Genomic DNA, 16,423 nt, shown 5'->3' with positions numbered 1-16,423 from the left:
GGTGTGCCAGGCACGCCTGGTACACCAGGAACACCTGGAATACCTGGAACACCACCAATTCCACCGCGTCCTGGATATCCGGGCAGTCCAGGCACCCCAGGAACACCTGGAACTCCACCAATTCCACCTCAGCCAGGACATCCTGGTACACCAGGCATACCAGGAAAACCTGGTAGGCCTGGAACACCACCTGTCCCATCTTATCCGGGATATCCTGGTACACCAGGTACGCCAGGAACACCTGGAATACCTGGAACTCCACCAATTCCACCGCATCCTGGATATCCAGGCAGTCCAGGCACGCCAGGAACACCTGGAACACCTGGAACTCCACCAATTTCACCACAACCAGGATATCCTGGTACACCAGGTACTCCCGGAATACCCGGGACGCCACCAACTCCACCCCAACCAGGACATCCTGGAACACCACCTTATCCGGGAACTCCTAGTAAACCTGGACATCCCCAGACGTCAAAACCAGGTACGTTTTATATCTCTTGTAAGCAACGTTGTGTCTTCGAAATTACGAATTTTTTATTAAAATTTCAGGTCAACCCCCGTATCCACCATATCCAGGATACCCTCCTGCACCTGAAGGCCCAATTGGCGGTGTAGGTCCGGATGGTCCTCAAGGTCCAGATGGTCCTCAAGGTCCTGGCGGGCCAGGAGGTCCTGACGGTGGAGTTGGAGGAATAGGAGGAGTAGGTGGCGATGGGCCTCCTGGTCCAGACGGTCCATGGCCGACCGGTTCACCCGGTCCAGACGGTCCATGGCCTGGTGATCCGGGTTACGTGCCTGGCGTTCGGCCAACAACACGACCTCGGCACGAAGAGCCGATCAAACTTCAATATCCCATCAAGTATTACGAACCTACAACGCCAACAACCATCTACGATCATCCGTCTTATGGACAGAAGCAAGTGGAAGGACTAACATCCGGCTCGAAGTTCAGATCGGATTACTCAAAGAACGACACCTCGGATGAAAATTACGAGAAGACTGTCGAGTCTACAGCGTTTGCTTACCCAACGAAAATAAGCAATCCTTTGGGGGCGAAGGATACGTATACGATCAGAGGTCAGTTCAGGAGACCTGGTTACCAGGCGGGTCAGGTAAACCAACAGGCGGACGAAATTAATTCGTTGCTGCAAGCGCAGCAAAAGGAATCGCGCAAATACACCGAGGTACAAGAAGGGCGGAGTAACTACGAAGGCGTTAAGAAAATTGTGCCACAAATTCCACAGGACACCTCAAGCGGTGTCGAACATTTCAACGGCCAAGGTAGATCAATGCAACTGGGCTTCCGCGAGAATCGTAAATATCCCTACCAACGAGTGAACGAGCCGGTGGTCCAGATAGAGACGAGTTACGATGGGGACGACGCCGCGCTTGCCAAACAGGTAAATCAACTGTCCGAGAAATCCAACCGACCGACCTCGGACTTCACCGCGATCGGTGTTCAACCACCGAACCCGATCGACGCCAAGCTCTACGAGCAATCCGTAGGGCCAGACCCTCGAACCTGTCCCTGCTACCTTGTCGAGCCTGGCAACGATACAGTTACCACCACGAGCACGACATCCGTTCCCCTGGTCGGTCAGCTTGGCTTCATCCCGGTGATATTCGTACCGTACTGTCCCGGCGGGGATGAAACGGACGGTGAAAGCATGAAGGACATGTTCCCATCGGCGATGCCTGTCCCGTATGCATGCGACGCGTGCGGCTTCCAAACTGGCAAGCTCGAAACGAAGCTCATCAACGCGAGCCAACTTGGCAATATAGAGAATCTACGCGAGGCGTTGCGGCAGGCGAAACTTGGCTTTCTCAATGTTTCAGCGCGCGACCGGAAGGCGAGGAGAAGGGCGAAGAGTCGGTACGCCAAGTGACGAGTGCGACTGCAGCGCACAGATTTCAGTTCGCCACTTGGCCGCGGTTACGTCTCGAGGGAACCGCTGGTGAAACAAAAAATCACCGTTTGTCTGTCAGTCAGCTGCTGGACGGCTGAGCGATGACACAAGATCGGGAAACAAGAATGATTATTATCTCGTGGTAAATGGGCATAACTAATACGTTCTTGCTAGTAATTAAGTGGAAGGTGACAGGGTGAGTGTTGGTAACAGGTTACGTTTAGAACGCTCGCGTGCGTTATGGTTATTATCCAGATGTACGTATCACACTGGCTGGTGTATAGTGTTCTTTTTTTTCTTTTTTCTCTTCTTTAACTCGGATGGGAATTCACGGGGAAAATTTATAACGGTTAAGCCTGGAAAATAGGACGTTGCTGCTCGCTGCAGAGAAACGAACAAAAATGAAATGGAACGCAGAGCGCAGCATTGTCTACGAGAACAGTAAATTATTAATATTCCGCGCTTTGTTTTTCTTTTTTTTTTTTTTTTTGTTTCATAACGTTAAAGAATACGAGAGTCGTCGTCTTGTAAGGATATTTATGTATCGAGTATAAATGTTTCCGTAGTTCTTCTTCTTCGTAGTTGTAACGACGCAAATATATATATATATATTTAGTTTATTATTTTCTAATTATTATCACTTAGTATTTAATTTCGAGGATATCGTTTTCGTTTCGCTCGATGTTGATCGCACGAGTAACTAGAAACTAACTGGACAGTTAATCGTCACTTTCTTTCGAGTCTTCTCCGCCTGAATTGTACGAACATCGCGAGAAACGACATTGTCCGCATTACGCTCTCGTGTTTAACGTATGCTTGAGATTAAATATTGATTGTGCAAGTGCTAATACGTATTGTAATTTCTATTGGGCACGTACAGGACGATCGTCACGTATAGAAAAATTGTCAACATCAAATATCTTCCGAAAAAAAAAAATAGGATTCAAGTTAGATGAAATATTTCTCACTCCTAGAATTAATCGAACTTATCTCTCGTTGAACTTCGTATTTAACTGTACATGCTCGATATCTTAACAAGATAATTCTATTGTATTTATAAGACACGTGGCCGCCGAAATTTTCAATAAATTATACATAATTTGTACATACAACTGATATTGCGTTCATGCAAAATGTTCCTTGCAAGCATGAATCATGTATTTTTATTAAATAAAAATAATCATGATACATTTTAAACCTTCGAACAGGAAAGTTTTCTTCCAGAAACAAAAGATACCTCCCTGTACTCACATAGTAGACAAACCAGTAGCCTTATTAGCCGAACTGTATTTATTATCATCGATAAAATATAAATACATCGCTTCGAAGAATTAATAACAAATACAAAATTACGATCTATGCGTTAACGTTAATACGGATTAATACGCCACGTACACAGTTGAATCAGTATTGGTTCAAATACATACTGCTGTAACGCTCGCGTTGTATTCTTTGTTAAAAAGGATGAAGAAAGGTTTAAGAATAACCTCTGTATCCCGATGGATTGCCAGCGTAGCTTGCGTAATTGGTGTTACGATAATACGGATCGTAGTTGCTCCTCACGTTGTACGAGGATCCATAATTCGATCCACCGTATCCAGTCCCATAACCATCGTAACGTCCGTAACTACCACGTCCACCATACCCATAATATCCATCATCGTAGATACCAGAACCGTAACTTGGGCCATATCCGCTGCCATAACCACCGTAGCCCCCTATCGAGCTTCCACCGTATCCACCATAACCCCCGTAACCATCGTAACCGAGATATCCATAGCCTCTGTATCCCGGATTGTATCCAAGGTTGCCGTAATAGCCGTACCTAATGTTAAAAGACTGATGAAAACGTGAGCAATTTGATTTAATCTACATGAGGACTGTATCGATCGCGAACGTGATTTCTCTCTAGTGTCTTTTTCTTAAAATGGCAAATTTCTCGAGAACTGTTTCTGTCATTAAGCCCTTCGAACGTGAACCCGTATCCTTCGAGGACAGATGATTTCTATGGGAATGAATTAAATCGACAAGTGATCATTTACTGTCATTGAGAATTATTATTAAACTTGATAACCTTAGTAATTATTATTACGAAACAACCTGGTGTAACTGAAATCTATAAAAATTATTTGTCAGAGAATTTATGCTTGAACGACAGCGAAGTTCGAATAGAATTTACATATTTGTACACATACGTTGAGCACGCTGTCGAGGATTTAGATATATTATTATAAATATATTTTAAATATATATCAACCATCCAAGAATTATTATCAAACCTAGTTATCATTGATGTTGAATTGAAATCTATAAAAATCTAAATTAGGGTTCCTAGAATGTTAATTTATACTTGACGAGCGAAGCCGATGTAAATATAAATTTACGTATTTATATCGAGCACGCTATCAAAGATTTAAATATATATTTCGAACAACTTGAAAATTGAACATTCGAGGAAACTTTCAAATCGAAGATACGATTCTCAGATTCCGGTATAAGGCCAACTATTACATTCTCGAGCTAAGATCATTCATCATTCAGTAACAAGTTATCAGAAATTTCTAATCAGAGGTATTTTTCTTTCTTAAGCGAAATCACACAGACGTGACGCGTTTGTGAATTGCGAATCTCACCCTATATGGCCGCCCCCAATAATTCCACCTGGCCCACCCACTTGATAACCTCTGTAGGCTGGATTTAGGTATCCCGGACTCAAGCCTGTTCCACGATATGTCGTACCAGGGCCATAAATCGAGCCACCAAGACCAAGGTAACTTCCATATGGTACGCCCCTAGGTTGATAGTCTTTCTCGAGGTGAAACGCTGGAATCAACGGAACTTTTGAGAAAATCAACATTTTCGCCGAGTTTATTAATCGATCGCAGACGACAAGAAATTCTTGATTTTTTTTTTAATGACAATAACCATTTTTTACTCCTTTATCAATTGTAGATCATGAAGGAAAGATATATATTGTATCTCTTTTCTAAAGATTCAACATATTCAGTCTCATATTATCGAAATTAGTTTTCATCTTTAACTCTTAGTTATCTCTTTAAATGTTATGATATTAAAACTATCGAAATGACCAATTTATAATTTTCCATAGAAATTTTATATATTTATAACAACGCATTTCTAGAGACTTGAATGATTTTTAGTAAAATATATAAATATATAAATAGAAATAAAATATGAAAATATATAAATAGATATAAATATATAAATCGAAGCTTCTATCTATAAATCCTTGCACGTTAATTCTTCCACTATAAATTTTATACTTTATATTTTTATATTTTAGTGTAGTGTTAAAGATGTTAATGCATAGCTTCAGCTTCCATAAAGCTTCATTAAGTTGTCAAGTATTTTTGATTTACTTTTTTAAATCAATAATATTAATAAATATTGTTAACTATTATATATACTATACTATTAACTAAAATAATATTAACTATTATATATACTATACTATATATACTATACTATTATATTAACTATATAAATATTATTAACTAAAATAATATTAACAATGTACTTATTATATTTCGCTGTTTGTGTTAATTACACAATCGACGAATCGAAGCTGATGGTTTCGAGCGATTTACATGCAAATGATGAATCAGACCGAACAAGAGAATGGTTTCTACGAATTGTTGTGGTTTACAAGGAGATCGAGATGGAATACTTGAAACGATAATGAATGTCTGCTCAACAAACGAAACCTCTGTCGAGTAGAATACTTTTCAACGATAACCATCTTCGACATCTTCGACAATTTGTCGTGCGTGAAAATTTAAGAATCCTCGAAAGTGTAAAAAATTTCCCAAACAAACAAAATCCGAAAAATAGTCTCAGGCGATGTTTCGTCAAATTAGAATTACCGGGATGCGAACTTTAGGTATTTTAAAATTTTTATGAACGTGACTAAAGAAACGTAACATAAAAGAAATTGATTTCGTTCACTATATGTTATAATACACTCTACTTTGAATATTTTATATTCTGTCGTCCATTAATATTCGGAACACTAAACATCAAAACTGTTATGCTTTCAAAATTGATCGTTCGTTTTGATCACTCGCGCTAATGTGATATAAAAATATTTTAAAATAAAAAAAGGAAGAAAAACGATGCATCTTTAAATCTCGAGGCATTTAGAGACTTCAAGATTTGAAACGAGTCCAGGTTTGTTGTGATTTTTTCCTGTTTTTTTTTTTTTTTTACAAAATTACAATAGTTTCAATATTGAATAAATATTCGATATTCAAGTTGCAATTCCCAATTTTCCACGTAAGCGCGTAAAATCGACGTTATAAGAAACAGCGTGCAACGAATCGGGAAGATTGTCTCACACTGTGTACAGAAGAATAAGTAATCGGTAAAACCTTGGCGAAAACGCCAGTGAAGGGCAGAACGCTTTTTCACACATGCACGTCTTCTGTCCACATCGATCTATAGCAACGGAAATGACGTAGCGTTGAACGATGATTTCATGAATGATCGATCACGCCGAAATGTGTGTGGTAAATCACGTTAAAATTCAATTGCGGCGGTGATTAATAAAATTACCGCTACCTGAAATAAAACCGTATACCGTTGGTACATGAATGCATGAACACAGACGACATACGAGAGAGACGTGTATAATTATATGGACGTGTGTAAACAACGTCCGAGCAATAAATTTACATGATTAATATTTAGAATGTCGCTATTTGAAATATATAGCGTCTCATTTAAGTATCATTTGCCGGATTTGAATTCGATATTTAATGAGAATCGCATGAGTTGCCGATCGTAGATAATTACAATATTAAAATTATTTATGAAATTATTTATAAAATAATTCAATAATAATTATTAATTATCGCACTAAAAGTTGTTCGGTTTGATCCGTTTAATTTAAACGAAATCAAGTAATATTAATAATTAATAAATATTAATTGATACATTATATTAATAATATATTGATAAATATTGTGATTATAATTAACAAATATATAATTTAATTATATATGATTATATATGATTAAAATTTAATTATCTACGATTAAATATATAATTTAATTATATATGATTAAATATATAATTTAATTATATATGATTAAATAATATAAAGAATTAAAATATTATATGATTAAATTATAATATAAATAATTATAATTGGATATTAATAATTATATTATTAACGTGGATGTATATTAAATATTATATGTAACTTCATCCACATCGTCTCCTCTCTTTCTCTAATAATCGCCAGATAATGAAACTTGTTTCCCTTCGCGACGCGAAATGAAAACGAATGAAATGCCGTCAGACGTTGTTGGAGCGAGCGAATAATTGAAGAAACGCACGCGTCCATGCAAATTCTGTTGTTCCGTTACGTGAGTAATCATTATATCAGTGATCTAATGCAGAACACGGCGCGGTTATTAGAAAAGACGTCGGTGACTGTTGGTAGGACCTTCAGCCAGTCTCGTTGGATCAGCATGTTATTATATCGAATGTCACTTTTTTTTCTTACAATGAAATCCGTTTGAAGTGCCGGATCGTGGGAACGGTAGTGACACACTTATTTAATGCGTTGAAAAAGATTGGATAACGATCGATCAATGCCTAGAAACAGTCGTCATTTCGCCGTAACGACGAGATCACGAGGTTTCGCGTAATTATGCAGTTATGAGTGTCCTCTGCAATGCACTAAATAACGATAAAATTCTCTCTCTCTCGCTCCTTTTCTTTTTTTTTTTTTCTTGCGATTACGATTCCACGTACTACGATGAAAATGAATTTTATTCCTAGAATATCGTACGTTCATTCCACGTAAGTCGATTGAATTTCTTGTGTAAAATAAATCGAGTTGACGTAAAAATTATGATAATATATTAAAGTACACCGACGATCATGTACCAATGACAATGAAAAATTAATCGATCATTTAAACTGGTGTAATTTCATTAAAAATAAAAATCGAGAAATTGTAACATCTCGTTAAAATGATTAAGAAAAAAGAAAATCGTACAACGAGTTTCAAAGGATCGTTGCGAAGAGAACGGTTTTAATTCTCAAAACCATGATGGATCCAGGTTGCGAAAGAAATTTTTTAATGCTTTTACACACGCTTGAATTTTTGTGATCATGTTCGAAAAAAATGAATTCACGACTGTCGAAAGCTTTGTAGACTTTGCTCTTTCAGATGAGACCGAGCATATGATCTTTCTCTGCGAAATATTTTTCCGTTATTGACGTCGAAATTATGCTGTTTACTGTGTGTTGAAAGATAAACAATAACCGTTGCAGATATCGAGATTTTGTTGGAGAGAGAAAATTTTATATTATTTTTATAATTTCACATTATTTTCATATTATTTTTAATTATATCATTACACATTATATATTATTTTATTATTTTTTACATATTATTTTAATTATATTTATTTATATTATTTTTAATTTTTCTGTGTTTTAACATGACACGCCGATTCGTATATGCAACGACACGAGAGTTTCCATTGATACTGGCAATAGTACTTACTTCGATCGCTCGCGGCAGCTGTTAAATCTTTGACGTTATTCTCATACGATGGGCTGTTCACCGGTGTTAATTTGGTTGTTAATTTCGGTTCGGATGGCTCAATCGCACCGCTGCCGAGTACGAATAAATAACCGAGGGATAATATCTGAAATTGAGGATACAATATTATCAATAGCATTATATCTGAAATTGAATATTATTAATAATATTAAAATACCACAGTTTCTATAAATTTAAATGCTTGTGTAAATTGCGACTAATGTGAGCGACAAGTGCACGCAAATACAATAATATATACAATGTATACAATAAATAAATAAAAAAACGGAGAAATGCATTTGTATTATATTGTTAACATAACTGTTCGAAAATTCAACTTCGTTGAATATTGAGAAATAGATTTACAGTAAGAGAGTGAAGTACAATTATCAAATATAAAATGAGAAAACGAATGGTACTGTTCTCATGAAATTACGGTTAGATTTTCTACGACATGGTTATCTACTTTGTCGACAGATAAATGAAGAATGATTGCATTGCCGTAATGAATCATCACTGTCAATCTTCGTTACGTACATGTAGGTACAAAGTGTGTACATAACATGCACTTACTTTTTCTATTTGGCGAGATTTCTGAAACATTTAGCAGTGCATATTGTCAGAGAAAATATAATTTTCGACCATTTCATGACGTTCTACATGGTGGGTCAAAAATTTCTTCCCACCTCTGATTTTTTTTTTTTAAATAAAACATCAAAGTATAAGAAAAAATTAATTTTATTAATTTTAAATTAAATTTAAGTTCGAACATGATTTTTTTCGATTATATTTTAAAAATCTAAAAGTAAAGAAAAAAATTTGAGAATATACATAATAAAAAAATGATGGATTTATTTTAATAGGAAGTGATTTTTGGCCCACCTTGTATTACACCATTCGAACTTGATACAGATTGATAAGGAATAAGTTGAAAAATTTTCTTTATCCTCATTCGTTATCTAGAGTACTCATTTTCTCTTTCGCTAATGGCAAATATTGACAGAAAACAATGGTCAGTTGTTAAGGAAGAAGATAGAACTGTTTCTTCTGGGTCATGCACACAACACTTGCGCAACACATTAACGACAGAGTTTGGTAAAAATCGAGAACAGGAATTTCGATTTTTATAGTAAATATTTGATAAATATTTAAATATAAATATTTTTCAAAAGAAAAGAAAACAAATTTTTCGCCTGAAAGGTCTAACAAACAATTTTTTATCCACTGGACGTCTATGTCGAGTATACTCGTGGTAAAGATGGCTTTTTTTTATTTAACAGCGAGTATTCGCGTTTGCTGTCGAAGACAAAACAAAAACATATTCGTAATTTTATCGCATTTTAGAATACTTCAGGACAAAGACAAGAATTGTAATTTTTTGTGAAATAATATGCAAACGAAAATGCAATTTTATAACAAAACACGATTAAAAGAGAATTAGAAAATTTTGTCGTTTTATTTATTAAATTTACTTCAATTTTACTGCAAATTTCACACTGTGTTTTCGTCGATTTATATACTCGTCATAGCTCAAAAGTAATTAAGCACACAAGTGCATGTTCTCGAAATGAAACAAAACACTTACATTTCAGTTCAAACCAAGAAGAGAAAAAAAAGCGACATAAGATTTCAACAAGAACGTCTATGTTCCGTATAATTTCTCCTAGCGATTAAAAAAAAAATACTACAATAAATAAAATACCAAATTTTCTTCAAAAAAAAAGAAAAAAAAAAGATTTGATTACAAATTACAATTAGAACACACATCTCTTTCTTTCTCTCTCTCTCTCCCTCCCTCTCAATAGAATTGAGCTTCATCAACGAGGATCCAATCTCCGAACAAAAATTCACTCGCAAAAGACACGAAAATCAAAAGGAGCCAATACTTACAAGCGAAAGAAGGATACTCATTTTTTTCTCAGTGGTCTCAATCGAACGAAAAATATTAGTTAGCCCGTGGAAAATGAATGCCCTGGCTCGGACGAAACGTGCAAGTATTATGCTCGACGCGACATGGCTCGAAACGTCTATATACGCGTGTTTCGCGTGCCCCTCCTCATTTTCCTAGCTGAGGTCTCGGTTTGTTCAAGCTCGATCCTTACCTCAGGAAGCGACTCGTTGACAAGGTCGTCGACGAGAACCAGCCGCGTGTATTCCACGTGACACGCCCGCAACGTCAGAGCCCCGGCGCATGGGAAACCACGTTCCCGTCTTTCGAGAACTTTAACGCGTCCATCGCGTTAATCCTTCGGTTTTGGCTACGTCATCCAGACGGGAGGACGTCTTCGACTTCGAGCAAGTAGCTCAAGATCGGCAGAACTTCGCTGGGGCCGGTGAAACGTCCTTCGATCGTGTACAAGATGACCGGCGGACTCGATAATTGTGTCTTCTAACAGTGCACAGGCCGGCGATCTTTCGCACGAGTGGCACTTTTTTGTGAAAGTAGCGCAAAATGAGGATAGAATTGCATTATTAAGAAGAGATTCTAAAGATTTTTATACGAAAAAAATGAGGATAGAAATTAAAGCAACTTTATTGCATTATTACGAAGAGGTTCTAAAGATTTGTATACTAAAAAAATGAGGATAGAAATTAAAGCAACTTTATTGCATTATTACGAAAAGATTCTAAAGATTTGTATACTAAAAAAATTAGAATAAAAATTAAAGCAACTTTATTGTACTATTACGAAGAAATTCTAAAGATTTGTATACTAAAAAAATGAGGATAGAAATTAAAGCAACTTTATTGCATTATTACGAAGAGATTCTAAAGATTTGTACACTAAAAAAATTAGAAAAGAAATTAAAGCAACTTTATTGCATTATTACGAAGAGGTTCTAAAGATTTGTATACTAAAAAAATGAGGATAGAACTTAAAACAACTTTATTGCATTATTAGGAAGAGATTCTAAAGATTTTTATACGAAAAAAATGAGGATAGAAATTAAAGCAACTTTATTGCATTATTACGAAGAGATTCTAAAGATTTGTATACTAAAAAAATTAGAATAGAAATTAAAACAACTTTATTGCATTATTACGAAAAGATTCTAAAGATTTGTATACTAAAAAAATTAGAATAGAAATTAAAGCAACTTTATTGTATTATTACGAAGAGGTTCTAAAGATTTGTATACTAAAAAAATGAGGATAGAAATTAAAGCAACTTTATTGCATTATTACGAAGCAATTTTAAAGAATTAAAGCAACTTTAAAGCATTATTACGAAGAGATTCTAAAGATTTGTACACTAAAAAAATTAGAAAAGAAATTAAAGCAACTTTATTGCAGTATTACGAAGAGATTCTAAAGATTTGTATACTAAAAAAAATAAGGATAGAAATTAAAGCAACTTTATTGCATTATTACGAAGAGACTCTAAAGATTTGTATACTAAAAAAATGAGGATAGAACTTAAAGCAACTTTATTGTACTATTACGAAGAAATTCTAAAGATTTGTATACTAAAAAAATGAGGATAGAAATTAAAGCAACTTTATTGTATTATACGAAGAGGTTCTAAAGATTTGTACATTGTAAAGATTCTAAAAAAATTAAAATAAATAATAACAAAGATAATATTTTTAAACATATACGTATATCTAATCATTTTCAAAATATACTATATTTTCACATCAGAAAAAATACTTGGGACGATCATAATCACAAATACCAGACACATCCCTTTCAAAATGTTGCAGTAAATATCCCCTCTTATGGTACTAAACAGGTTTATGGAAGTTAAAGTTTCTGGCGATACAAATAGGTTATTATTTCACAGTACAAATGAAATTGTTATTTCATATACAAACTAAAATGGAAAATGTGAGAATTTTGCTATTTTTTTCTTTTCTTTTTTATTCATTAGAATGTGTACAAAATTTTCAGTATCTGCAAAAAAATTCGATATATGATATTAATGTAAACATTAAAATTTGAATCGCAAAAGTGCACCACCACCTGCTACAACCACTATTTTACAAAATCGCGGTCGTGTAGTGTTAATATCGCAGGACGAGGCTGATGAACGTTCAAAACGATCAGGAATTGTCGATAACACGCGTCGCGACACGTATTATAATTAACTCATCTAGCGTTGATTTAGTAAATTTCTAATGGCTAAATTTGCTTGTCTTTTTCTTCACCCTTTCACCCTTTATATCTTTACTTTACCCTTTCTTACCTTTTTCAAATGCAACAGCAAGCGTTTCAGAGTTTACAGTTTCGCGTGTGTGAATTTTGCTTTCGACGATTATCAATCAGCTTCATTTAACCTATTAGAGCTTGAAAGCTACGCGTGATTATCCAATCATCCGATCTCTCGATGCCAGTTCACCGATCCGAACGCGCAAGTTTAATTCGAACGTACGGATCCGACAATTTTGATTTGTAAAACGCAATATCGCAACGATCGACATTTTCGAAATGCTTTCGAAAGTTTGACAACGCGTTTAATTAACAAGTCGAGATAAAGAAAACACACGAGCGGCATTAATTGCCACTCGGGATGGATCAAGTTTTAAAAATTGCTCTCCTGCAAAAGAGAACGTGAAATACGTGAAATATTTTTATTACATTTTTTTCTGCAACCTTCAATTGGCTGTCAATTGTAGTATCGGGTACAATCGTTCCAATTTGCTTTATAACCGTGCATATTTTCAAATCCTTGACAGCGCGCGATACCGCGCAAAAGGATTATTAATTTCACTGTCGATTAACCACTGCCTGAGCTTACGTGAATCGCTATAACTCAGACATTGTACGTATGTAACAAATCAATACCTAGACTTCAACGTCAATCTCAGGGATAGAGTCTAATTAAACTACGGTATTAACCGGTGTAACTTCCATTAATATTCGAACGCTGAATATTGAAATTCTAACAATTTCTGTGAGAGAAAAAAATCGTGGAACGATAAGCTTGGACTTTTCATTTCAAATCATGAAGCCTCTATTCTAATATAAAATTGTCATTTCTTCAAAAATATTTTTACGTCACACAGCGCGAGTGGAAATGCTATAAACTGTCATAAAAGTACGTAAAAGTATTGAAGAATTTTTTTCACGATTTCCTGAATCTACAATGGGTTTGAAGATTAAAGCCTCTCCTTTGCGACGACTCTCGAAAAATTTAACGTATGATTTTTTTTTCTTTTCCGTCATTTTATTCAACTTTGAATATCAGGTTTAAGTGAAACGAGAATATATAGGAATTACGAGTCGAGTTTCACACTGGTGCTCATGAAACTTCGAAATGTGGAAGACACGCAGTAGTATATATTCATAAAAGTTGTTTGAACGCGTCCAGTGCACGTAGAGAGGAAAAAATCAAATTTTCGCTGCATTCCTCGCTAACAAGCGAGTAGAACGCGTTTTATAAACGAAAAACAGGGGATGAGAAGTGATAGAACTACTGGGAAAAAATTCGGTGTTAGAGGAGGATCTCGTTTACCAAATTCTCTGTCACAGAATGTAGTATCAAGAGTGTGATAATGTTCGCTATTCGGAGCAGCTGCTGACAAATAAAATGGCCCCAGAAAAACCCGAAAATTACGCTTAAAGCACAACAGAGTACTATTACAATTAATTTATTATTACTTAATTAGTTTACGGTAGATTACAACGCGCGAAACTTTCCTAGAAGCTTCTCGCAGCGAATGGCCCATCATCACCGTGTGAAATTAGTCGAAGAATAATAACTGTAACATTCAGAGAGGAATTTTCCATTAAATATCTATACTCGAACAGTTAGTTGTAATTTTCCCATTATTATTTTTTTAACTAACTTAAGAGACACTCAAACATGAAGAATTAGCTGGAGATCTCAATGCTGAATAATCTGAAGTATTAAGTGTGAGGGAAAATTCTGTCGGTTTTTTTTTTTTCAATCTATTATGTAATTTCCTTTCCTCAGATATCACTTTCTTTCAACGCTCTGGTAGCTTATTTATTCTTCTAGTGTCTAGTTCTAGGTCTTCCTGATTTTGACACATCTTTCAATGAAAAATCACCGTTCAGTTTCGAAATTTTTTTCGAACCATCTTTAGCAGGTTCTAGAATCGTACAATGCCCCGATATTGCTCAAATAGTCAATTCATCAACTCGAATGATTTCTACCGCTTGATATAATAGGACAAGTACATTTCAAACTGGCCCAATATTGTTTAAAAAGTCATCATCATCTACCAGAAAAAAAAAAAAAAAAAAAACTCAGAATGTCAGTCTTTCAGAATTTTTCCTTACACCCGATATTATAAAAAATATCGCTGATTTTCTCGAAAACTTCGTTTTCTCAATGTTTCCCTTGCAGAGGCGTCGTTCACTCTTGTTGCACAGGAAGTTGCAAACGAATTTCGCGACTTGTACATATCACGCGCAAGGTTTCGCTTTTTAGTGACAAGAAGATTCTTTCAGGATACAGTTAATAACCGTCGACCTACAACGACTCTCTAAACAAAGACACTGTTTCACGAAAGAAAGAAAGCGTGTTGCAACACAAAGCACACACTGTGTGTCGGGCACACCTCGCACAAATGCACGGTTATCACGACGTCGTAAATATTATTTCGAGTGTGGCGTAATACGAGCGTACAATTCATAGATAAACGCACATGTGTGTATCTGTGTGTGTGTATGCGTGTGTGCGTGTATGTGTGACTAAACGACACGGCGCGTATGAATATGTATGACAACAGATGCATGTATGTAGCTCGTCAACCTAATCGTTTCACCGTATGACTATCGGAAATGTCGTTTTTCGTGCCAAGATTTTAGAAATCGTCGCCGAAGATTTTTAAAAAAGGCACGCCCAGTATTGAAACTGTTACAACTTCGTGAAAAGTAAGAAACTTGGGCTCATTTTAAAGTTTTTTAAGAATCTGCTTTCAAGATGGCAAAGTGTAAACATTTTTTTTTTCTCGAAAATGATATATATTTGTCTTATAATATAGTATATTATATAAAAGTATTATAATATAGTATAAAAGAAGATTAAACGATTTTTTTTTTTTTCGTCAATTCATTCAATTCAACTTTGAATATCAGGCGATTCCTTGAATTCTTATCATCTAACAATCAATGAAATGATTAAAAAAAATCATACATCAAGTTTTCAGAGATCATTGTAAAGGGGATTCATTGTAGATTGAATCATGAGAAAAATTTTTCAATGTTCTTACGTACCTTGGTGAGAATTTATAGCATTATCGAGAAGAAAAATATCTTCGCTTATCTATGCGATATAAAAATATTTTAAAATAAAATGAACGATATATTTTGAAAGTAGAAATTTCAAGTTTTAAAGTGAGCACCCGTGCTTACCATCGACTTTTCATTACAAAATCATAACAATTTCAATGTTTAGGGACAGAATATTTAAATGTCTGACTATTAATGTGAGTCACTGTATGATGGTTACGTTAGTTTCTTTTCAAGATGAAACTTTCAGGAGAACAATAATACGAAGCAGAAAGTTTTGTCAAAGAAAGATGTAAAGAAATCACGTGTTTTTTTAAAATGTAAAGATTCCTCAATATCGTACTGTTCGATAAGAAGATGAACATATATTTGAAATTAAGTAGTTAGAAAAGCTTTTCGAATTTTAAATAGTTGCAACATCTGTCCAGAAATTAGCGGCGAGAATCACCGAGATGAAAAAATAACAAAATTTATTTCGATCGACAAACGTTTTTGATTACATAAAAGTTCACATACATCTATTAATCTGTTGATCTATATTTTATATTTTATTATTTAATTATTTTATATTATCGTTATTAATTAATATATAATTATTATTTTATTAATAATAATAGTATAATTTTAGTATACTATTATTATAATTTTGGTATATTACTATTATTAATTAATTATTTATATTTATATTTTATATGTAATTATTTTATATTTTTATTTTATATATAATTATTTTATA

At 34.9% G+C, this 16,423-nt stretch overlaps 2 protein-coding genes across 6 annotated transcripts in view; one reads left to right on the top strand and one right to left on the bottom strand.

The window, feature by feature from the left end:
- Positions 1-2,803, top strand: part of LOC122527226 (collagen alpha-5(IV) chain-like) — a 26,896-nt gene extending 24,093 nt beyond the window's left edge. For 4 of the 5 annotated variants that reach the window (XM_043651219.1, XM_043651218.1, XM_043651216.1 and 1 more), the window contains exons 7-8: positions 97-484; positions 553-2,803. In XM_043651219.1, the coding sequence (XP_043507154.1) occupies positions 97-484; positions 553-1,889 (1,725 nt within the window). In that variant the 3' untranslated portion in view covers positions 1,890-2,803. The remainder of the gene's footprint in view (positions 1-96; positions 485-552) is intronic. The other variant, XM_043651220.1, reaches the window with a different exon arrangement.
- A 383-nt stretch (positions 2,804-3,186) lies between these two features.
- On the bottom strand, positions 3,187-10,532 carry LOC122527228 (prisilkin-39-like). Its single transcript, XM_043651221.1, has 4 exons — positions 10,378-10,532; positions 8,449-8,593; positions 4,544-4,733; positions 3,187-3,735 (listed from the first exon to the last, which is right to left on the bottom strand). The coding sequence occupies exons 1-4, from the start codon at positions 10,396-10,398 to the stop codon at positions 3,387-3,389; spliced, it is 705 nt and encodes a 234-aa protein (XP_043507156.1). The 5' UTR covers positions 10,399-10,532; the 3' UTR covers positions 3,187-3,386.
- Positions 10,533-16,423: the final 5,891 nt, after the last annotated feature.

Source organism: Frieseomelitta varia, unplaced genomic scaffold (assembly GCF_011392965.1).
Source record: "Frieseomelitta varia isolate USP_RPSP 00005682 unplaced genomic scaffold, Fvar_1.2 scaffold_214, whole genome shotgun sequence".
Classification (NCBI taxonomy): domain Eukaryota; kingdom Metazoa; phylum Arthropoda; class Insecta; order Hymenoptera; family Apidae; genus Frieseomelitta; species Frieseomelitta varia.
This window is presented reverse-complemented; position numbering and strand designations above follow the sequence as displayed.